The sequence below is a fragment of the Lipophrys pholis genome, assembly GCF_963383615.2.
Source record: "Lipophrys pholis genome assembly, chromosome: 3".
Taxonomy (NCBI): domain Eukaryota; kingdom Metazoa; phylum Chordata; class Actinopteri; order Blenniiformes; family Blenniidae; genus Lipophrys; species Lipophrys pholis.
This window is the reverse complement of record NC_137627.1, coordinates 6220631-6245849: the sequence shown is the minus strand read 5'-3', so window position 1 is coordinate 6245849 and position 25219 is coordinate 6220631. Positions and strand designations below refer to the sequence as shown.

At 41.6% G+C, this 25219-nt stretch overlaps 1 protein-coding gene across 1 annotated transcript in view; it reads left to right on the top strand.

Annotated features, from left to right (window-relative positions):
* The window catches only part of LOC308107717 (calsyntenin-2-like), a gene marked incomplete at both ends in the record, with an annotated part of 319526 nt that overhangs the window by 170452 nt on the left and 123855 nt on the right, over nt 1-25219 (top strand). Inside the window, one exon of the mRNA XM_080460204.1 lies at nt 21482-21677. Coding sequence (XP_080316330.1) covers nt 21482-21677 — 196 coding nt within the window. The remainder of the gene's footprint in view (nt 1-21481; nt 21678-25219) is intronic.

The window sequence follows — 25219 nt, the reverse complement described above, 5'->3', positions numbered from 1 at the left end:
AAAACCCACCTCTACATTTTGAATATAATGTCTCCACATTATACCCGATATAATAAATTTTGCAGCTGCTCTGGTTTTAAGTGGGTAATTAACACTTGGCTTTTATCATGTCGAATGACGCTTTACTTGACATTTTCTCCATCTGTGGGTGCATCGAGTGGAGCAGACCCTGTGGCTCAGCTTTTTCGCCGTGGCTAGTTCCAGAGTGGCTGACGGCATTTATTCTGCAGTTAACGTGGCGTACTAAGGAGCTGCAGTAAAGATAATGTAAGGGTTGTAAAAGTGCTAAAGCTAATTAGCTGTCTGGCCAAAGCTCCGCCAGGTGAGTTCTGGATAGAAAGGCAGAATGAGGGAAGAGGAGCTTCTCCCCCTTTCAAACATAGCGTTGTGTAATGAGCTGTGGCCGTGATGAAAGGAATCCGAAGGTTGGAAAGTGTCAGGTCTCTTGCGGAGTGCAGGAATTTGTGCATCTTCTACAGAGATATTGATTGGCCCCTGATAGAGTCTGACACTGTCAAGGAGAGAGATCAGACCTTGCTGTCCTCTTTTAATAAAATCCATATCATTTTCTATCGCGGTGTAAACAGTACAGATCTCTTCTCAGGTCAGGGGCCTACTTGTTGAGATGCTGATGAAGGCTCGATATAAGTATGAATTATTGTACTTTTCAAAACTAACCTTGTAGAATTACTTGCTTTTTTTAATTTTTTTAATCTTGACAACATGTCAAGATAATCATCATTTTATTGACCTTCGTGGCGGTTGCTAGGGGTGACTGTGGCTGAATTGGTACGATTCATCATCTTCAGTTGTTGCATTTTAGGGGTCTGTTTACACGACAACGGAGCCACAGATTATGCACCTTTTTGAAAATGGCTCTCAAGTTGGGACTTTTTGAAAGTGCTCCAGATCCATTTTCTTGGAAACAGCAGAAAACACAACTTTTCGAAATAGCTCCTTCTCCATGGGGACGTCAGAAAATGCTGCTGTAAAAAAATGTGCTACTGCACATGCTGTAATAAATAGTTCTCCTGCACATGCACAAGTACATGGACAATAAAAACAATGGCGGCCTCCAAAGTGTTCTCTGCTTTGCACATGTGTGTGATATTATTAAAAAAAAAAAAACAGTGCCAATTTCTGGTCCAACGTGCTATACATCAGTGATTCTCAACTGGTGGTTTGAGGATTTAAATGTTTCCGTTGACACAGAAGTATTTATGCAAACCGCACATGTGCACATCAAGATTTGCTGTGGCTGCAAGAAGGGTGTCCAAAGTTGCCACCACCCCACGGATCCCGTTGTTGTTTTGGCAGGCATGCGCCAGATGCTTGCAGTAGTGACGTCTCTGAGGCATGTCAAGAGTTTTTCACAGTAACCATCATTTGATTCATGTTTATTTTAAGTTTGAGTTGATGTTCGGATGCAAGATGGCGAAGAGCAAATATGACCCGGTGTATTTTAAATGTGGATTGTCATACTTTGGGGACAAAAAAGGACAGAAAACCCCAGTGTGTGGTCTGTAGCAAAGTGCTTGAGCATGAAACCATTCAAACTGAAGCGCCATCCAGAAACAGCATGAGAGTAGCTCCGTCTACTGCCGCCACAGACTTTGAAACTTTATCAAGAGTAAAGCACGTCTCCAACTGTCTCATTAACTTCCACAAATGATCTGGTTAGGTGAAAACTTTATTTTGAGCAGTTTCAACATTTATTTTAGTCACGTTTGCACATGCAGTTGTCATGGTCCTCCTTAGTTTTCTGTTATTGGGCTCTGAATACATTAAATATATTAAGTTTTATAGCCTTATTTTGTACACTTTGATATTTATTTCACATTTGTACATGCAGTTGGGCCTCCTCAGTTTATTAATTTACTCTGAAAGGCATGTTGCACAGAAAAAAATATATAAAAGATGTGTTCTTCACATATTTACTTAAAGATTTTATTTTGTTTGTTGAATTCTAAAAAAAGTGGGTCGTGACTTAATGACCATATGGAAATGTGGGTCCCAGGGTGAGACCAGTTGAGAACCTCTGCTATACATCATTTTCAGTGTCTTAACCGTTTCCGTGGGAACAGAATTGGTTTTCAAAACATTGCCATGTGCTCTGAACTTCTCTGAAACAAAACTGTGAAAACAATGCATTTTTTTTAGTGCACTGCTCGGAACAAAATCCCAAAACCTTTTATTGTTTTGCGAGCATTTCCCATGAATAATTGACTTGTTAATTCAAATTTTTATTTAGTCAACCGAGAAATGAATCTCTAGAAACACCTTGTTTCAGATATCAGAAATATCTTAATCTTGGACTGTGTGTCCCCAAAAATGATCATCAAAACATCATGAGGAACCGACAATGTGGTTATTGAGTTTGTAGAATTCTTATCCTTGTATCAAATATCCTGTACAGAACCTGTGTTTGTCTCCAAAGCACATGCATGCATATGTAAGGCATTTTCTATTCTTCAGCTATACCCACTACGAAATATAATAATCATCAGTAATAATTGTTAGAAGAGGTTGCACTACATCATATCCAGTGCAGTGTTGAAGGGTGCGGGAGGTTTTCCAAATGAACGAAGGAGAAAGGAAGAGAAAGCTCACCAGTCTATCACAAGACAAACAGACACATTCACACCTGCGGGCAATTCATGATTGCTTCATATGCATACTTTTTTTTTTTTGTGGGGGGACAGTGGGAGGAAAAAATTAATAAATTAAACAAAAGAACAGTTACCTGGAAAAATGATTTATTACTCCGTCCATTCTCATTCTTGAACTCTGGCTTTCAATTTCACAACTGCTTGACAGATCCGCTCTCATAATAATAATATTCATTTTAAGGGCCATTTACAACAACTTGCAAATGGGAAAAAAATAAATGTCTTTCACTGTAGCGAGGCCTCACTCTCTCCTTGGACTTCCTTTTTGACCTCACACACAAAACGCACTGTTAAATATTTATTAGTACAACGTTTTTCAATCATGCAACAACCTTTGTGCACCATAGACCTTGACTGTTAGTACATGACCCGTGACCAAGAATTATTTCCTTCAGAATGAGTGTTTTCTGTACGTATTTACATGCGATAAAGGCCTGCTGTGTGCTATGGTTTGCTTTATTTTGAATGCGAGTCCCGCTAATTATTTTTCAGTTCACTTCAAAACTTGATTATGATTGTTAAATCTTATGAGCATTTATTTGGAAAATCACCAGTCTTATCATTCAATAATATTGAATTCAACTATGAAACAACAAAGAATAATTGTTGTTGCAACGCATATCTCCTGTATTTATCATAACCATTTCTGCATGAGCTGTTCACAAGATGAGGTTGTCAAGTGCAAGATTGACAATGTACTTAAGATAATTGCACACAAACAATTGTAATCTTTCAGGTCCTTCTTTAAAGCATTGACAGGAGATCCACAGTGTCAGTAAACACGTCAGATATTATGATTTTTCTTTTCGGAAAAGTATAACTCGTAGCTGTGGATGAAACCTATTCAATCTGCACGACAAACATTTTTGCACGATTCTCCCTCACAGAGCTGCTTCAGCTCAGACAGATTCCTCCGATGTCTGTTGCGAATGGTTTATGGAGGTCATTCAACAACAGGTCTATTGGGTTAGGGTCTGGGTCTAATGGAGCTATTTTTAAAGATATATTTCCTTTGTCATTCTGAGGCAGATTTACCTCCTTCTCCTTCTGCATCACAAAGTTACTTCTGAATTCCAGCGAGCAGACTGCTATCCTGGCTGTATCTTTTCAAAATATTGACTCTGTTTTTTTTTGGCTTTTTTTTCCTTCAATAATGGCAAGCTGTCAGGACTCGGCAGAGCAGCCTCAAATCATACTGCTTCCTCGACTTTACTACAATTCTTTTAATTTAGCCTGCTTGTAAACATTTATGCAGTGAACTTTCAGGGCGCTAACACAACACATGTTCAATCGCCGAACTATGAACTTGAGCTATCACTCAGGGCTTCGCCGGTTTTTTGTTTTCTTTTTTTTTTTGTGTGTCTAATTTTCTGAAGCATTGGAGAAACCAGAACAAATGAGCAAGCTACAAGAACCACCTTAACTTCAACCTCCAATGCAGAGACGAGGATATACCACCATAAAGCCTTAACATCAAGAACTCAATTTTGTCTGTGAAAAAGAAACTATAACATGAACTTTAGGATGAACATAATTTAGCTGCAAGTTGAATTTTCTGTAAGTCATAAATGTGTTTTGTTAGTAATCAGAATTACATGCAAAATTACATTAGAAGGCCATTTGTGGCTCTCATGATCCTGGGTTTTGTTAAAATAGTCATCATGTAATACAGAAACAGTTCAGGACAGGAAAACATTATTAAATGACTTGTCATGAAGCCCATAAGTCCATCCATCAGCCATGACCTGTGTAATCTGTGTAATTTTGTGGTATTACTGGGCGGGTTGGAGATAATGTCAGATTATGGGAATAGAAGTAGCTCAATGAGGCATCCGTACTGTAAGGATTTAATGGTCCACTAAAGCATGAAAGCTTGAAAGCTAAGGCGGGAGCATCACATGAATTCACAACATTACAGTTCAAGTGGTCATTAGATCAAATTGTACCTGTAAAGTAATCGATTCAAATGCAGCGTGTTTGCAGAATGAGTTTTATTTTTGAATGGTCGAAATGGAGTGTCACTATATGATCTTTGGCTTTAACTCAACAGTCACCAATATGATTAAACATAGAAACAAATCACAGTTTAATAAACTAACATGCCTTGTTAATGATAAAGTCTGCAGCCTGTAATATTGTATATATATATATATATATATATATATATATATATATATATATATATATATATATATATATATATATATTATATATTAATTTAAACAAATCCCATTAGTGACACAGGAACCAAATTTCGCATGCAAGGTGTGTCAAGTTAAATTTGCCTCCTCCTGGTAATCAACCTTCAGCTGCACGGGGAGTGACATGGTGGAAAATGGGACCCACGATTTGTCAAGCAAAGGCGTTTTAATCACAAATCAGCTAAAAGCTGTAAAGGAAAAATGTCCTTTGTGTTGCCAGGTTTAATCACTTTTCACTGGCGGTGGCTGTGCTTTGAAGGAGGAGTTCGGTTTGACTTCAACGTCCCTACGGGGTCCTCTCTGAATGATCCTGCAATGTTTTGCTGCCAAGGATCAGACGATGGGAAGTGAGCAGGGAGGAGAGTGATAGATGACTACTTTTGGGCTGAAATGGTGCCGACAGCGGGCTTTGACCAACATCAATACACCAGCAGTGTTCAAATTGAGCAGCAGCACAATGAATTTGCATTACAAAGAAAAAGCAATGGCTTGGAATGAGAATTCCAAGCCATTGCACACGACTTCATGGGTTTTCTTAATGTTTGAGTTTTTTTTAATGGTGCCAAATATTTGACTTCATGATGTTGATGAAGGCCACAAACATGACCTTTTGTCTCATAATGAACTGTTTAATAATGAATTAAGCTACTAATTGAATATAAACAACAAACTGAATGACTGTAAATTCAGTTGATTCAATCAAAATATATACATTTGGCTAAAAATGCATCTAGTTAGATATTCTTATTTTTTTTAATTCTTGCAATTGATATTGGGTTCAAGTAGTTAAAGAAGTATCAGTCTCCTGATCTAATATCACACACAGACCCATAGGCAGTTGGATTTCCTTGAAGTTATTAAAGTTGGTTGACATCTCAGAACTATTGAAGTCTTTTGAGGAACTGTATTGAAGAACTGTAGGAAAAGTCCAGATGTATGCAACTAGATTTGAAGTGTTGTCATCCAATCCTGGTCATGGAGCACAACCTTCCTGATGTTCAGATGTCACCCTCCTCTTCTACACCTAAATTAAACAAATGGATTGTCATAAGACTGTTGGGTATTTCTAAAATTGTTGGTAATTTCAATTCTTAACATTTTCTGAATATGAGCTGATTTTGAATAACTTCACCAGCCCTGGATATAATCTGTGCTGCTTTCTGCTCTCTTGAAGTATACACCAATAAAAAAACTCACTGAAAAAAACAGCTTGTATCCCCGAGCAGCCCCCACAAAGGCTGAGAGGCAATAATTCCCAATCCGCTCAATTTAGTTTTGTTCTGTTCATTTGCATTGACACGAGCGAGCTAAAAAAACAATATCTCATTCTTCAAGCGATGATAAATATTTATTTCACTCTATTTTTCAAGAGACTGGTGTAGAAGTAGATAGTTATATGTCCATGATCAGTAGAAGCCTTTGAGCTGAGAGGTGAAACATCTGCAACAACCAATCCATGTGTGATACTTTTATTGAAAACTGAAGGTGCAGCTAAAGATAGGCATGTGATAAGTGTTACCAAGCCTGTTGACGACACTGAAGTATACATGCTGTCAAATACCAGCAATTTCCTTAGGAAAGGAATAAGAAATATGTCAAAAGACTGGAGATATTCAGCAATAATTCTAAAGCAAGGTGAAGGGAAAAGAGGAAAGATGGGTATGATGGTGAAATTGGAAAAAAAAAATGCTTGTGGAAGCAACACCAAACTGTGATCCCCTTTCAATATTCTGGAGGTGCCTAATGTAGCAATACTACATTTAGTTAAGCTCGAACTGCAGAAACGACTTGGAAACAGACGATTCAGACATGTTCCCAACGTTTACTTAGGCATTATGTTTGATACCTACTATCTTGTTTAAGCTCTCCGGGAAGACATTAAGGTCGTGGCGTTTCTAAAAGCATCGCAAAGGCAACAGAATGTGATGGAAGTTCTCCACGACATTTTGCCTCTCAGCAGTGTAGAAGCAGCTCTGATAACAATTGAACTACTCGCAAAATGCAAGTATCCAGCTGTGATGCTCGTAGTGAAAAAATAAACATACATGGAAAAGCCGACTCGTGGTTACATGATTGGTGTGGCGATTGCCTTAAAACACTGTCGGCTGAGGAACCTACATTTACATTTACAGTCACTTTTACAACAACCCTGTTTAAGTAAAAGATTAAAACCCACACACACCTCAGAGTGAAAATGCACAGCTTTTAATTGTCCAGCAACATCAAGCAACGGAAGGACAAATCGGCACGAAGGGCAAATAAGAGCAGCGCTGTGGACATATGGCAGAGATGACAGACAATTAATAAGACGCTGAATTTGAGAAATGGCAGCAGGTGAACGACGGGAATAAATGAAAAAGAGAAATAAATGAGAGGTGGGATTGAGCTGTTGGCCAGCCAATCACTGAGGGGTTTTACACCCTGTACCGTGCTCAGGTGTGGAAGGCAGAGGCACACACTGGGGAGTAGAGACAGCGGGGACACACACACGGTTACATTTTTACTTATAAAGGAGACAGCTGTAGGAGCAGCAAGAGGCCAAACACACACATACATACATTCATACACACACAGAGCTCTAGAAAAAAATAAAAAATAAAAAATAGGTGTAGACAGCAAGAAATGGAGTCTACAGGGCTTTTTTGTGTGTGTGATGCGTATTGTTGCTCCCATAATCTCTTACCTTTTGTACTCACTGGCTCTGATACACAAACACACAGACACATACACACATTTTTTGGCAGAGGCTGCCCTACCTTCGCAGCTCCCAGGTCCCTGGCCCAATTTGAACAGTATCAGTGAGCGATGGTGACCCACTGGTGCCAGAAGACCTGGGTAGAAAAAAAAAAAAGTTGAGTCATTTTTCACAACCCGCCCAAACACAAACTTCTCTCCAATGAGAGTTCAGAAACACATTTTGCCTCTAAGCATTTTTACTTTGTGTTCAGGGAGACAAGAATGTGTCTGATTGCCGTGGCTGCTGTGCCTCTGAAGAGATTTCACTAATACATTAATAAGTTAAGCATCCAAAACAACATCTGGTTAAACCTGGAAAATGAGCGTCTCTTGTCAGACATTGGACCCCCCTACTTGGTTCTGTGTCCTGCTCCACTGAGTAATGACAGCCTGTTAGTTCTTTCACACCTCTCACAAGTTCATTGTGTTTTACATCACTGTCATTTAATTCACAGAAGCTCGTGATCAGTTATTATTCACAGGTTTTAATCCCCATCTACATAGTTACCCAATCACTTCCCACACGGCTACAATCTAGATGTCAATGTGATTCTACAAGATGACTCATTTCAGTCTTGAAGGGTTGTTCAGCCCTGGTGAGTTCCCTCACATTTTGCCTTTCCATCATATATTCTCCCCTATGTTTTCCCTGGTTCTGTGTGTTTTGTGTCTATATCATGATTTGCGTTTTCTCAGTTCTAGTGGAAACCTTGGTGAATAAAATCCTTAGTCTAGTTTCATGTCTCATAAATTTCCGGTCCATACCCCTTGATTAGCTCCACCCCAGATTTTGTTGGCACCGTCTTTCCTCTGTATTTTGGCCTTTTGGTGTGTCTTTCCAGACTTGTACATTGTTCTTACGTTCCATGTACCAAGTTTGCTTGTGCTCCTGGGTTTGGCCAATCCGTGTCATGATAGTCCTGGTTTGGACTTCCCGTGCTTTTCGTAGGAGTAATTAGAGTGCATATTTGGAACAAAAGAAGTTTTTTTGAAGGGAGGTAGTTAGACCCCGCCAGGAGGTTAGTAGAGCGAGTCATCTCTCAATTGGAATATTGCAGGTTCAATTCCCAATCTGTCCATATGTCGAAGTGTCCTTAAGGAAGACACTGAATCCCAAACTGCTCTCAATGGATGGACTGAGCGCCTTGCGTGGTAGCCGCCTCTATTGGTTTGTGAATGTGTGTGCGAATGTGTGAATGTAATTAACAATGTAAAGTGCTTTCATGGGGACGTGGTAGAAAAGCGCTATACAAGTGAAATCCAATGCAATTTACCAAACTAGACTCCAGCTGACATAGCTCTTGGGATCAAACCGTCTCACCACGATAAGGTGGTGACTCTTTCGGTACAGTAGATGGGGATGTCAACTTGGATCAGACTGGCATTAGATTGCCAGATTATCTCAAGATAGTTTGGTGTGGTGTATTTTTGTGGGTACTTTTGGGGCTTCATACACAGACGATTGCAGGGGTCAGCAACCTTCAACACTCAAAGAGCCATTTGGACCCATTGCCCACTGAACAGGACACACTGGGAGCCACAAAACCCTCTTGACATAAAAATGAAGATAACGCTGCAGATATTGATTTTAACCTCTATGCTACGTAAAAATACTGGGGAATGGCGGATAGAAAATAAAAAGAAGAAACAAAACCGCATCTTTAATTCTATCACTGCAACACTCAGTTCAATATTTTCGATAAAAGTTTCGGCCCCAATTAAATTTTCCCTTTAGAAAAAACACGACATGTGTGAGAGCTTTTTCGAACAATGTGCAGTGCTTTGCTGTGTATTGGCTCTATTTTATTTTATTTTTTTTACCTTTTCTTTCTTTTGTATGTACAAATAAGTTCATATTTATTTATACATGTTCGAAATAAAAATTAATTCATTCATTCATTCATTCATTCATTCATTCATTCATTCATTCATTCATTCATTCACTATTCAGTATTTCATGAGAACAGCGGTGCTAACTTCTGAGTTTTCCTTCACCAACTTCATTGCAGCGCTCTCAGCAGAAGGTTGAACAAAAGAAGCTGAGTGGCATTGTGAGTTCTGTCGGAGACGGTTTTTGAGCTAGATTGTGTTTTTGTTTTGTCCCCTGTGAGACCAATGATTCTTTGGTGCGAGTCTAGAATCCTCCGATGATTTCCACAGCATGAGCATTCAAGATCCAGCCTGTATCATGCTTTTTTTGATGTTGCTTTTAAATTCAGATTCCCCCTTTTTCCAAGATGATTGTTTTCTCGACTCTCCCATATTTGCATATGACTTTTTCTTTTGATGGCTGTCTCTGTATTTTTGCATTGATGCATTTAAAGGAAAAAAAAAAAAAAAAAAACTTTATTACGTGATATACTTTCAGTTGTCCTTTGCTTTTGCATTTCAATCCAGTCCCTGATAATTCCTTGTGTACACAACTCTATTTGAAGTGAGCTATTGGTGTTGATTCAAGTCTGGCTCAGGGAAGCGTGTGCTGAATGTATTTGCATCCATGCATGAACCAGTTTGTGCTTATATTTCACTTTATTGTAATAAAACTGAAATGTCTAAACATAGTGCTGACCAATGTTGTGAGCCCTTGAGAGACAGAATTCATCTCAGTGTGGCTGCTGTCGGGGTATCTCATCAGCCATGTCTGTTTTCCCACTTCATCCCACTGTCATGATTGCACTGTCTTTCATAGTTCTCCAGGGAATAAGTGTGAAATAATCTTCCTAGAGTTTTCCCCGGGGAGATTGCTGGAAACACAAGAAGGATATTTTTCTCTGCGGCCGTTCTCATACAAACTGTACACGTCTAGCACCACTGTATTCTGTCCCCTTCCTTTCCTCCCCTACTTTGTATCCCTTGTCCCCAATTTTCTCCTCCTGCCTTCCTTCCCCTGGAGGTAAACACAGCCACTGGTGAACTTGGCGTTTCTCTTTCAAGGCCGTTGTCTGGTCTTTCCTGGTCTGTGGCAAATCGCTCCCAAGCCAGCTGATTCTTCCTGCACACTCACTGCACCATTGGCCTAACACCGTCATTATCACAGTCTACTAAAACCGATAGTTTCCTGCCTGGAAGATGCTGTCAGAGCTGTTATACTTGATGATGAAACCAATAGCAATTTACATATAAAATGTGCTTGAGGTACAAGAGGGACATGCTGAGGCGACAGCAACATTTTGATCCGATTCCCATCTCAAATCCTCAAATAGAGTTTAAATAAGATTAAGATACACTTCAGTGTTTTGGTCAGCTGAGATAGGATTCCTCTGGGTTTATATTTTCTCCCTTTTAAAGTATTAGAACTGCTTTTCGACAGAACCAATCTTATGTATCTAATCCTTCGAGCTGCTTAGTTGCTGTTTGGTTTCTGTCCTGAATATACACCACAAAACCTTACACCTTTATATTGGCCTTGTTCCAACTTTTTGCTGAATCATGGGAAGACAAGTGGGTGAGTGGAGCCGAATTCATTGTGCAGTTGGATCTAAGCCTGTAACACTCAGTAGTGATGATGGTGAACAGCTGGGCCTGGCTGCCAGAGCCATTGGAAAGCGATGAGATGATCGATAGCCCAATGGCATCGTATCAGCATTAGTTGGGGCTTGTGGGCCGACACAGTGCCAAGTAGGGATAGTTATTTCATCACAGGGACATGGGACTGGGAGTTTGGACTCTGGAAGACACTAGCTGACCCCTTTGTGTTAAGGATGAAAAGTATATCAGGTGAGGGATTAATTTTATCACCATGCGAGCAATTAACTTGCACCTTTGACACAAAATGATTGAATCTTTCTATTTAACAGGAGTCTCAGTGTCCTCTTTCTAATTTTTCAAGCAACAGTCTAGTTTGATTTTAAATGAATAGTTAGGAATGGATTTGATGGTCAGTATTTTTTCTATATGTTGACACTATTCCACCAGATGTTTATGAGCCCATCTATCCATCTATCCATCTATCCATCCATCCATCCAACCATCCATCCATCCAACCATCCATGCATCCATCTCAAGTTTGGAGGAAGAGGACAGGGTGGACAGGATATACTTTGCACAGGTCAGCACTTCATAATTAATAGAAGGGAAGTATTGCAATAGCTGAAACTTAAAAAAATCAACATGAGAAGAAAGAATGAGGACATCACTACAGTTCCATGAAGGAACATTTGGCTCACAATCAAATTCACACTTTCTTTGTACACCCTGTTGTGTGGTGGTTCTTCGATTTATTCCGCTTTGTTGACCTTAGATATAATAAACCTCATCCATGATCAAAGACAATGTCAGTGAGGTGACGGCCTTTGTTTTATCATGTTACTCAGCTGTGCAGAGAACATCCTCGCGGGCATTATTGGGGGTCGTAAACTCTGATACGGATATTTGAACACATTGAACTCCAACTGGCCTCGCGCAGACAAGGACACATGCTCTCCCCCGAGGCCATTTCCATGAACAGAATTGGAAAATAGAAACTATTGATTTCTCTGTGTTTAATGTGATTGCCTTGTTCGTGTTTGGTTCATGTTTAACAGGGATTTTTTTTTTCCTCTCAGCCCTCTCTTCCTTCCTTTGAGAAACTCTGATTGGAGGGCCAAGTTGTCATGTTAGTTTTATGTGAGAACAAAAGGATAGAAAGGCCCGTTTCAGACTGCTTTAGTTTTCTGGAAGCCAAGGGGGAAAAGTCAGGCCACCGCTATAATTGTACATAATCTAAATGTAATCCAGCGTCGAAGTGGGAAAAAAAGACAAATGTTCATAATCCAGGCTTAGATTCATTATAAATGGCTTAAATCCCATATGGGTACAGTGGACTTTTCCGTGCTGACAGACTGCTAAAGTGTGGTCTTATAGTATTATAAACTCAATAAAAGAAAATATTACAAGTGCGACACAAAACATTGGCTTAAAAATAAAAATAAATCTATAATCATTCCCTGTGTTGTAGTGCATCACTGCTTTTGGTTTGTGGTGGCAACATAACTGATTACTAGAACAAATCTGGATTTTCAGTATAAATACAGACCGTGGAACGGTGCCTCGTGAGCTTTCAGACATTTTGGGTTTTAAGCAGAAGGTGTCAGAAAAGATACCATTGGGAAAACTGGTCTGTGGCGGCCAAGCGTTCATAGTGACATTGCTCTTTGATCTTTCGATGTCAGCTCAACTAATCATTGTGAAACAGAATTCAGCAAACTTGTGATTGTTCACCCACTCATAAGGAACGTGAGCTGGTTTTAAAGATGAGTCTGATTCGTTTTACCCGACTAATGGTGTGTGGTTGCAGTGGTAAACCTTTATTCCTCAATAGTTAATCATGTAGGTTTACTATTGTTACATGTGACTTGTTGTAAAGATACAAAGCTTTGCTCTCTGACCCAAATCTCCTGTGGTAATAGTAACTGTTTCACTAAACTCTTGTCTACTTTAGAAGATATGACTCCTTATGCCCAGCTCGTTGAATAACTTTACAAAGAAAGGAGGTTGATACAGGGCAGCTTTTGAATAAACAACTGATTTATTTAAAGTGCTCAACTGAAGAAAAACAAGGCTAAACTCAACATATTAAACCCAAACCAGAAACAAAACAAGCCAAGGTAATTGTGAAAAAGGCACCAGCCTTCCTGTACGTAACATCAGCTCTAACATGCATCTACAAAAGTAACCCAAAATAAGATCTGGGAGACGTCTGCATCTACATCATTGGAGTTTCTCAACTGTTTTGTAATTATTTTTATTCATCATTAATTCATTCAAATACAGCTAGCAATGGGATTATAGAGAATTTGCATATAAAAGTAACATATTTTCCCCAAGTAGCTTGTTAATTGTCTTCACTGACCAGTTAAGCAACTTCACAACTAATTATTTTCATTGCCTTGCACAAAACTGTTGATTTCTTCTGTTGTAATTTCCACTTTCTTTAGATGAGACATTTAACACTCTTCGTGCCACTAACTAGGACAAATTCATTTGTGGAGAACAGCACCCCATCAGTTTTTGAGGCAGTGCTGCATCGAAAACTGATGGCCCGTCATCGACCGAAAGCAGGAGTGAATTGTTCCTGAGTGGATGTAACCATCTCGTAGCCAATTGATTAAATGGAGGTGTTTGTGTTTACTGTAATGTTGGAGCCGCTGCTGCATTGGATGCCAGTTTGTTATTGATAGTTTGACTCCTGCTCACAGCAGAGCACTGGCCCTGCTCCAACTTGAGGTAATTGACACGTTGCCCGCTGGGGTTTGTGATTAACTTTATTGACATGTTAAAAGGGGGAGGTGGGTGTATGGCGTAGCACACAGTTGGCAGAGCTTGCCGATCTTTCTTAGCTGCTGAGGCGAAACAGCAGCGATGCTTTTAGGACTCTTCAGGCTCTTGCTGTCCAGTGCGAGTCGTGCCTGGGAGAGAGAATAAACAGCACAGACATGGTTATTTTCCTGAAATCAGGCAGGGTTGCTCTAATTCAACTGCCGTTGGGATATTTTTCACTCCCATATTACTTTTAGAAGAAATTTATGTTTGATCACAAATGAAATAATCTGCTTAACAGCCAGTTTAGCATTTCTACACATCCGAATAAATCATCCCAAATGAATTCAATGGGGTAATCTTGGCTTCGGCATGAAAAAAATAGAGAATGTACATATAAAAAAATCTATGGAACAAGAGCTACATGTTCTAGTTGAGAAACCAGACACCAAAAAGGCGTATCGCTTTGAAAAACAGACAAAGTTGAGATGCAATTGCACAGAGGAGGGTTGGCTCCCACTAGAATTGCACAGTATCAGGGAAATATGCACTAATATAAAGTATTGTGCGAACAGTGAGATTTGCCATGAATAACCCTAACCATTATCTTTACATAGATGATGCTGTTATCTTTGTGTTAACCATGATCTTTCGCGTTTCAACACGTTTTAATCTCTTCCATCAAGATGATGAACATCAAACCAATGTCATCAGTCAACTGTCAGCATAGCCACCTGCTTCGGAATCAATCAACTGCTTAGCTGTCAATCAACTGCTTAGCTGTTATCACCAAAACTGTGGGGCGGACATGGATGCAGGGACAAATGCCCTTCTGGCTCACCCAGGCTGCAACCGGGCTCAAGCGCAGAGGCCACATCCGTTCGGCAGGTTGACATTGGGCTTGAGCGGCGACCACCACTCAAACCCAGCATAGATATCGACCAGCTGGTTAACTTAGGAACTTCCCATTTGACATCCCCACAGGCCCAAGTGTTGCAGAGTTAGGCCAGAAATGTGTGAATATAGTGACGACTTTTCATGAGAAATCCCGCTTCACAAGGGTGCTGGCATGTTGTGGAGATGGACCAAACTTGCCACCGATGGTAATCTTTGCATGGAAAGCCAAAAGACTGAAAAACTCGCCCTTCCAGATTAAAAGTCTGTTCTTGGTCTAGGATTTTGTGAAATAAATTTCCAAATAAATGCAACCTATAGTCCAGTGTGACTTATATTAGTTTTTTTCCTGTTTATGACACATTTTTTGACTGGTGTGACTTAAAATCAGGGGCGACTTATAGTCCAGAAAATGCGGTAAGCATTTTATTGACAACATGACAGAATTCATGTAAAAAAAAGCACTACGAAAAGACGAAATGGGAAGTGAGTAGGAAATAGCTGTAGTCATTGTCACTATTGATTGATTGCAGAGTTGTAGAAACTGATCGTTACAGTTTAAGGACAGCTTGCTGCTTGGTGCACTCTCACATCACAACAATGCCACGACCCAGATTTGCTTTCTGTCTAGAGCCATTATTCGCAAACTTTACAAAGAATGACTGGAACGTTTGTACATTATCACTGTTGTTAAGTACATTTGGGATTCTCTGGCTGCATTAGCATAGGGTATTGGCAACTGCAGTTGCCAACATGCTGAGTAACAACACTAAAAGCATTCTTTAGGAGCGCCCCACATTTGTAGTCACACCTTTGCGTCCACATTTTGCTGCCTTGATGTCAGAGCGGCAGCTTCAACCCCCCCACCCTTCGCTCTAATACCTCCCACTCCAGTTCACGCTCTCTTTCACGCACACAGAGGGTGGGTGTTCACTCTGTTTGAAGACAGTGGGATGTTATTAACTCTGCGAGAGGAGCCTTTAATGTAATTAACAGAGAGTAGATGAAGGAGGGGGGTGGCAATTGCGAGGTCATGTAAATCATCTCACGCCCGTCTGCAACAGTTACACACACACACACACACACACACACACACACACACACACACACACACACACACACACACACACACACACACACACACTCCCTTCATGTTAAAGAACAGTTGAGTGTGTATCCTTAATTAAAAATATCCCCTCATTTCATACACGCGCACACGTATCCATACGCACCGACACTGACTGTAGACAAACACCACTCCGAGTTTCATGAGCTCTTGTCAGAACATGTGAGCTTGATTAGTATTAATCCTTATCTCAGAAATAGACAGCTCCTCAATTGTGTTTTTTCCTCGGCTGGCTAATTTCATGAAGAGCATAATTACACCATTTTCATTTTCGGCCCTCTGCAAAGTTATGAGGCTGCCCGTCTATCTCCGTACTGCAGATGAGAGGGGCTACGAGTGCGTGCACAAGAGAACCAGCGTGTGCATCCACGCATCCCAGAGTGCTCCTGGACGGGGTTGATTATGTTTTTGGGACCAAAATGGTAGGGAGAATTAATGGGTGATGAGGCCGACTAATACGAGAGAATAATTTGATGCCGACTCCAAATTGGAAAAGTCGCTAAAATCACGACAACTGTGTAAACCTTCGGAGCAGACAGCAACACTTGTGTAAATAGGGTTGATTTGCGACCAATGGCGAGTGAATATATTAAGATAATGCAACTGCAAACATAACGGCAGCCCACTGATGCCTGGGCCCCAACGTGTTTAGTAACAGTATGATATCCAGTAATCTGATTTACTTGCTGTCTATCCGGTGTGTGTTCCAACAGTAGGAGGATGAAAGGCATGTCGGCTCTGATTAGAACTGCCGAACTGGCAACAGTTTGTGTGTGTGTGTGTGTGTGTGTGTGTGTGTGTGTGTGTGTGTGTGTGTGTGTGTGTGTGTGTGTGTGTGTGTGTGTGTGTGTGTGTGTGTGTGTGTGTGTGTGTGTGTGTGTGTGTGTTTATGCCTGTGCTTTGGTCACTCTCCAGCAGGGGAGATCGGAGCTGCCCTAAGGCAATGGCGATGTTCCCATCCTTCTAAGCTCCTCCTTTCATCTGTCTTCATATCTCCTGCTTCCTCTCAGCAGTGTGACTGTTCCCTGCCTGATATCTTCACTTTTACCTCTCGTCCCAAACGCTTGGTAAACAGCTGCCGAGGATATCTGCGCACTTGTGCGCGAAAGCACCTTTTCCCCAAAAAGGTATATATTCAGATACAGGTGGCTAATCAATGACGCTCTGTCAGGCTTGATAATAACTCAGAAGGATCGAGGCGCTGTGCAGCCCCCCGCCAACCCCAACATTTTGTCACACTTCTCCAGCTCTGCAAACACACGCTGTGGTTGCCAGTAAAGCAGCTCTGCCTTCACTGATAATGAGCTCTGTGTCCTCAAAGATAGTTCGGCTGTGGACCCGTGCCAGATTCCCTGAGGTGTTGAGTATTGCACGACTTCTGACACCAACAGGACTGCACCTTACGTCTTGAGTGCACTTCCTACAGACTAATAGACAGCCATTAATTCAGACTAGGTTAAATGGAAACGTAATGATGTCCAAGGGGAGACTTAGCAGCTCGAAAATAAGGTGTAAGAAGGAGAGGGACAACAAAGTGTCATCAGGTGAGGGGGGGGGGGGGGGGGGGGGGGGGTTCAGACCTGCCAGTTTTAGGTAAAATCTGTTTGGTGTTGATGAAACTGCCATACCAATAAACATTTGAAGCATTAGTCACAGAGTGACTGTACCCGGAATCTCCATGAACTAACTTGTGTACTCTGAGACCCTGTATATACGGGACAACGTTTCAAGTGAAATTGTATGATTTCCATTTCAGAAAACATCTGTGTTTACACGGTAACGTTTTGGAAGCGATGTCTTTTTACATGGAAATTATTTTTGTAATGAAACCACATGCACTGCATGCAGACAACAATATGTTGACGTATATCTCGGTAACACAGGAAGCCATGGCATAAAAAAAAGACCACATGGATCGATGTGTCTACCTACAGAAAAATTTTAAGAAATGTTTGCCTAAAGGAAGAAATTTAGAAGGCTTTGAATGTTTTCATTCAGTAAAATTATGGGGAAAGAGAGGCAAGGGGGAAGGCAGTTTGAGATAGAATCGTGATCTCTGCTCACTTTCCAACACTTTGAAAATCCCTCATCGTAATCATGTCGTGACTAAAAACGGTTTCAGTCATCCTACACGGAGCAGTGGAGCTCATACAAATTATATATTTGGGCCAATTAGCCAAACAGTGATGATTTCCCAGCAAATACACCAATGAAATAAGAATGCAGCAGCCTTCATTTCCCTTAGTTTGCGTCCATTAGTTTGAGAGGAGCTGCTGTTCAAGAAGACGGAGTTCCTTCTAACCATAAATCCACCTCTTAATAGTCTAATGTGACACACAGAAACATATTTAGTTAACAGTTTAGCGCTGGTAATTAGCGTTTGCGAGCTCTCTGCCTGCCAAGAGCCAGCCGCCCGACATCTGTTCCTCTGAGCCGCTGCTGCCCCCCCCCCCACCCCCCACCCCCCAACTCTTCCTCTGCTAGACGTCCTCGCCTCTCAGCAGGTGGCAAAACACTTATCAGGTCTGCAGCGAAGTGATAGTCGGACATAAAAGGAAGATGAAAAAGATACAAAATATGACAGGTCTGTTAGCGCCCTGAGTCAGTTGAGTGTTCATTTTTAGTCTTGGGGAAGGAGGCGGCAGCTTTTTTTGCTGGTCACCTTGGCCTCCTGTTTCTCTTTCTCCCGCATCAGCTACAATTAAATCAGAGAGAGTCTGCCGACGCTCAATTGTGAGCATGTGCCATCAGCATATCTATAGCACATTCACCCTGATGAGAAGCTTGTGCGCTTGCCTGTGCATATTGGTTTTATTTCCTGCTCCGGTGGTGATGGATTTTCCATTTTGCCTGTTTTGTGACGCGCTGCACTATTGAGAGAAACCTCACAACCCGACTGTTGCATCTTCTGTCACTCCCCGTCGCACACCGTTTGCTCAATGCCATTTTTATGATTTTGCTCGCGTCGGCGAGCCTAGCTCCTCCGTAGGGTGGGGAGGGCCCATTTAACTCTGATAAGTCATTGTTCAGGCAATACAGAGGAGGAGGAGAAAGGAGGAGTTTTTCCACAGCGAGCACACTGCTCCTCCTTGCAGTTCTCTCATTTTCTCTCTTTCCTTCTCTTTCTTCATCATCATTTTGCCTATAGCTCGTCTGTGGGCAAATTGTCATTTCAGAGCCTCCTGCCCCAATAGGGGAGGAAGGGATGGGGTGTGAAGGTGGGGGATTATGAGAGAAACAGGATGAAACGGGAGGGAAAAGGGCGAGAAAAGAATAAAGTTGCTCTTATCGGAACTTGCCAGGAGCAAACGCACACCACAAAGCTGCTTGGGAATCCAATTTAGTCTGTCGCTGTTAGTTTAAGTGATATCAGTGCAATTAGCCGTCACAGGTCAGAGTGTGAGCCTGTCGTGTTAAGTGATTTCCCACAGTCCCACCACTGGAAGCGAAGAGGATCCCAATTCACTCGCCCCAAAAAAAGAAGTTAAATGGAATACAATTTTTTTTTTTTTATTTCTAAAAAAGGTCCCTCATCACCACTTCTCACACGTTGCTGCTAATAAACGCCAACCATCTCTCGACTTCTTTGTTTTGCTTTTGTCAGCTGCTCACTATGGATTTAAAGGGATTTTCTCCCTCTGTATTTCTCCACAAGGGTGACTTTGAGTTGCCAGAGTTTTTATTTGAGCCCTGCGTAACTCAATTGTGCTGTTATGCTGCTTTTTCTGGTGTTGGTGCTGAGTGACTACATGTTGTGTGGGTAAACAGTGGGGACTGTCCTTGCTGTTTTTCACAAGAACAATTAGGCAGTAAGCAGAAAGGTGCACCGGTGCGACTGTGAGATTGATTTACTTATAAAGCTCCAGTCTATGTTTCTCCTGGTGTCTGTCGACATGTTGACTGAGTTTCCACATGCCATGGGTAACACTAAAAGGGCAATAAGAATTAACCAAGGTGACTGCATAGCCTTTTTTTTTTAATTATTCCAGCCAAGTTTTAGTCCAGCTTACATACAGCAAACCTCTGTTCTATGATTTCCTTTGACTAGGCTGCCTTCCAGAAGTAACAGGTATTTAATTGAAATCTATTGCCAACCCCCAGAGCTGCTTGAGGGGGGAGATACATTAAGAAGAGTAGGCATTTCATCCCATAAAGTCAAGGTAAAACGTTTTGCTTTATATTAAAAACTGCAAATTTAAGTCTTTTTGGCTCATTTGCATTCCTATTATTGGGTTTTATTAGTTGATGTGTAGTAGGTTCAAACTGCACCCAAGGGAAACCAGAGGATAAGATTCATGACTACCTCTGGTGGCCATAGTAATTATGACGAAAGCAAAGCAGGAACGTCGTAAAGGAAGGATAAAGTCTGGGCCAGGATTTCCACACAGAATGTAGGTGTATCTCCCTCCACAAAAAAACCCACAAATAAACATCAGCATTTTCTATGTGGAAACAAACACATTTTTCAGTCATATGGAAGCTAATCTAAGACGTCACAGACAGGGTCCAGCTGTTTGTTAACCGCTGCGTGGGTTCTATCTTTGGGATCCGATGGTCTTTGGTAATCCGGAATGAAGACATATGGGATTTTACTATATAAACAATGGCACACCAAACACACAGAAGGAAGTGAAGGTAGTTTGGGCACACGCTCTGGAAAACCCAGGACTGTCAGTACTCCTGGTGTGTCTTAATCTCGTCGATGTGTTCTTTCTGTGTGCCCTCCCTCCCTATTGCAAATTCCTTGATGTGTTCCACCTGTGTCTCCTTACCTCCCCGTGTATATTAACTCCCTCTCGCTGTGTGTCTGTGCTAGATTGTCGTTGTACCCCATGTCAAAATGGCATGTCTTGTTCCTTCCTCATGTCTCAAATAAGTGTTTTGCCAAACACTCGTTCCAAAGTAATGGACACATGGAAGTACAAAGGCAGTGGCATTCACACTATTTGAAGAGCACATAATGCTTTTCCTGCCTGCTTAGAGCATAAATGAGCCTTAAACCTGGCTAAGCTGTCACTATTTTAGAAACTTTATTTTTCTCTTGAAAGAAAGGTAGACCATTGTCCCCTCACCAACAACTCAAGCAACGCCTTATGTGGTGCGGTGATGATTTAGTTTGTTGAAGGAATGCTTGACATTCAAGGTATTTTGTCCGGTGAGTCTAAAAACGCGGGGAGAAAATAGAGTGGTTGACAGGTTGATTGTTGTGTGGTGTCTTGTAGTATTTTTCACAGTTCTCATGTGGGTTTAGTTTCAGGCTGTGATCTCCAGACTTGACTCCAGGAGGTTGAAGAACAGCCCACCATCTGTTTCACGGCTAGTTGTTTTATGTTAAAATAAATTTGGATGCCTCCCTGATGCACGTAGGGTAGGAATACCATCTGCATATAATATTAAAGAGGCTTAAGCTTTGGCACCGCTAAATACTTTTTTGTGACTAAACTGACAGGAAGGCATGTAAGCTGACAGCTGCTGGGTGTAGACCGACTGCAAAACAGGAGCATGTGAATTTAGAGCATAGCTGAAAGCCTGATTTATTTCCATCAACCACTTAACCTGACCAACTGTGATTAACAGAGAGATCATCTTTGTTTCTCTCCGCTTCTGCTGCTCTCTAGGGGAGATCTGTGCGTTCAACATCCATGGGCTGGAGGCTCCGTTTGAGGCGGTGGTGCTGAACGGTACCTCCGGTGAGGGCCAGCTGAGGGCTCGTGGCCTGGTGGACTGCGAGCTGCAGAAGGAGTACACCTTCATCATCCAAGCACATGACTGTGGTTCGGGCCCCGGGGGGACGGAGGGCAAGAAGTCCCACAAGTGAGTGAAACAGACTTGTGGGTTTATAACTACTCAAACACATAATTCCACATACATCCAGCCTGAAAACTGATGCTGTTGCACTGGCTCTCCCATTGACCTGGTTAAACTGTTACACAACAGACAATTAAGTAAACAACTTTTTTCATTATTCATGTCAAACTACTTAGACTGCATTATGTAAGGCCACAAATAAATAAATTATCATTCATTTAGACAACGTCTAAACTCCATTCAAGATTCCATGTTTCAAAACAGCAGTGGTTATGGGATTCGCTATTTGCTAAATCACTCCATGCATGAATGTTTCTGAGTGTGTGGGTGCAAATGAGGGCAGAAGCACCTGAGCGTTGGAAAGAAGCTGTGTGGTGGTGGGTGGATGAGGGCTTACCTGAGGTCCTTTTTCAACAGCGACAGCTCAGAGGGTCGCACGCGTTTCAGATTTTATGGGTTGTTCAGAAAATATGGCTGGCTGACGTCACAGCCCAACTTTTCTTCTTGTTCTTATGGATTCTTATGGAAGAATGCAGAGGCCTAAATAAGTTAAATTAGTCTCTCTCGGTTTCACTCTCAGGACCGTAAATGCCGCAAATGTTTGACTCTGCCCACATTCCTAAACGTTTGCCCCGACGTTGCTCCGCTCCTCAATCAGGGGTTATTGGTTGGGTCCATTGTTTATATATTTGTTTGGATTCTCTGTGTTTTAGTGATCATATGGTGGAAAAAAAAAGGTTATGGTTAAATTTACTTCCCGTGGGCTCACCACCTGCAGGAAGGTTCTTAATCGGTGCAATGTGATCTGGGTGACGGTGCTCAGACTGCCACCCCCGCGACCCGGAAACGGATAAGCGGGAGAAAATGTATGGATGGATGGATATATTTACATATGGAAATGTTTTGTTTTTTCTCTAATGATCCAGCTGTTTGCCCAGACAGCCTTTCGGAGAACAGCAACATTTCAACATTATGCCTCCTTAAGGTTCTTGTCATGACAGCACACTTAGATTTTCCACTAAATGCTCTACTCAATACACAACTTGTTTTTCAACAAGCATGAAGTCCCGCTTTTCACAACAGCATTTCAAATGAAAACACATTGGTTTTTTTGCATTTTTGTTTCTGAAAGGTTTTGTGTTTGCACGGCAACATTTTGAAAACCATGATGTACAAGGAAAATGCAGAAATGCTAAAAACTGTAGTTTTCATGTTTACTTGGGTTGTTTTTGTTATGAAGTCACAGACATACGTGCAGAGAACAATACACTATAAACATTAACAACATTGTGTGCATTGTTTTGCATTGTATTGTCTGCATGTTTTGAATTGACAGGCTTTAGTCTTCTTCGCTATGACCTTCATTGTCGGCACTTTACATGCCATAAAAAGCTCCATCCCTTTCAGACTTGATAAATGCACACTTATTTCATCCTTCATGAGCAATATTAACTGCGTGTGCAGAGAGAGTGGAGTTGCCCGCAGTCTCGCTCTCAGGCTGCAGCACCAACAACCTCAGGCAAGAATGATGGGGCAGACTGCGTGGAGCCCGAGAAGTGAATCACAGGGGGAAAGAGCTCAAATAACTCGCTCATTAAATTTAAGGCTGTGAGCATGAAGTAGAAGTTAGAGCCGATTTAAATATATCAAGAAATGTATCAACTCCGGAAAGTTGAAGATAAATTATAGTGGTTCTCAGTGTCACATAAATGTCAAAGCTATGAATCTTGTGTGTGGGAGACAATTTCATCGCTTTTCTGTCTGGATCTTTAAGACATACGAACAATAAACATAGATTATGAAAAATGTTGTAGATTTTTCAGAGCGTGTTTGAGCCACAGAGCAGGACAACTCTTGTCGTCCTGTCCTCTCCTGTTAAATAGCAAATAAAACTGAAATTAGTTTTCAGCTCTCCTCCTCGTCTTGGTCTGCCGCTACCTCGAGAGCAACACCCGCCCTCACCTCCGCAAACACCAGTGGACTACACTTTAAGAGGTCAAGTGATAAAAACAATTTGTCACACTTCAGACTCTGGTGAAAGCCGCCTTTGTCTGAAAATTGCTCTGAGCGAAGACACCTACCTCTATCCTCTGTATACTGCAAGATCACCCCACCCCCCACCCCCCAACTCCCAGCTCCTTTCCACCATCTCACACCTCACATCCGCCAACGATGCACCACCAAAATGTTTTCTTACATTTTCAGTCAATAATAAATATGAGCATATCTAATTATGTATAAACATCAATAAACCTGTACACGTTTACAACATTTTTCACACATTTGTGCTTGTGTGCATTTAAAAATAACCATAATGGAGAAAGCTGAACCTGACTCTGAGCTTTTCAGCCAAATTTCTTCTTTCAAAAGGTAAATTAGAAGAGTTATTACATAGTTAATGATCAGAGACGCGCCGCTCATTATCTCCCATCACTACATCTCGACATCTCGGATAAACACGCGAGAACAAACCAGAACTGACTTTAAGCCAACCATCAATCAGGTCTGGCAATGGGCGATTTAAAAAGTGCCCCAAGTCTCGGACATAAAACAACATTGATTGGTTGAATATTATGTCAGTCACTTATATTGTCGATCAGTATTTGGGGGGCGCCCTGGCGCCCTGGACAGCAGCCACCGCATACGCCGCAAGTGAAGTTGTTTTGCATCTGTGTGTTGATTTGATTCACCCTCATTACCACTGTCAACACTTTTGTTACCATCTTTTATCCCTTTACAATGTTTAGGTCTCTTTCTGTGTGTCTAGCGGAGGTGTTAGCCCGATTGCATTACAGTGACACCATTTGGAGTCTAAGCTTGAGGACCTTTCTGTGTGGAGTTTGCGTGTTCTCCCCTTGCCTGCAAATGTTGTTCCAGCTAAATAGATACCTGCAAATGTTCAAATAGATGTGAAACTGAGTGTGCTTAACTATCTGTTTCCATCTGTATTCGCCTTGTAGTTTAGATGTATGTCGGCCACTAGTCATTGACTTTCCAACATAAACTATTAGCAGAGATTTCATGCTGATGCTTTCTGATTATATATGAGGGAAAACTCTTCCGAATCCTTTGCTTGCCACCTTTATGATACCGATCATGTCATACAGGCCTTTTTAAGATGTGAGGTGTTGTGTTATGTCACACTATGAGTTCCCATCACCGTGACTCACTGGCCTGCTGTGGCACTGGCCCACTTTGGCCGCCGTAGACGAGCCGGCCCTTGGGTGGAAGTGAATTCGGGGGAAAGAGACCTGTCCTTTTGCTCGCTGCACTCAGTGGATGAGGCCGGCCATTCGCCGTGTCATGCTCGCCCCGATTTAGAAAGAAGCGAACAGGAAAGAAGAAGAATCTCTGCCTGGGGCTGTGCTCAAATTACACATGACACGTCAACAGCCGAGAAGGAAGGCAGTCAAGAAAATGAGCTTCTAAAGAGGACAGGGGAGAGGATCAGGAGTGACATGGGATGAGTTTAAACTCCTCTCTCAGTCCTCTATCCCTTCCTGCTCTGCTTACCAGTAGCTGCTGTCCTACTTCTATCTGTCTTGTTC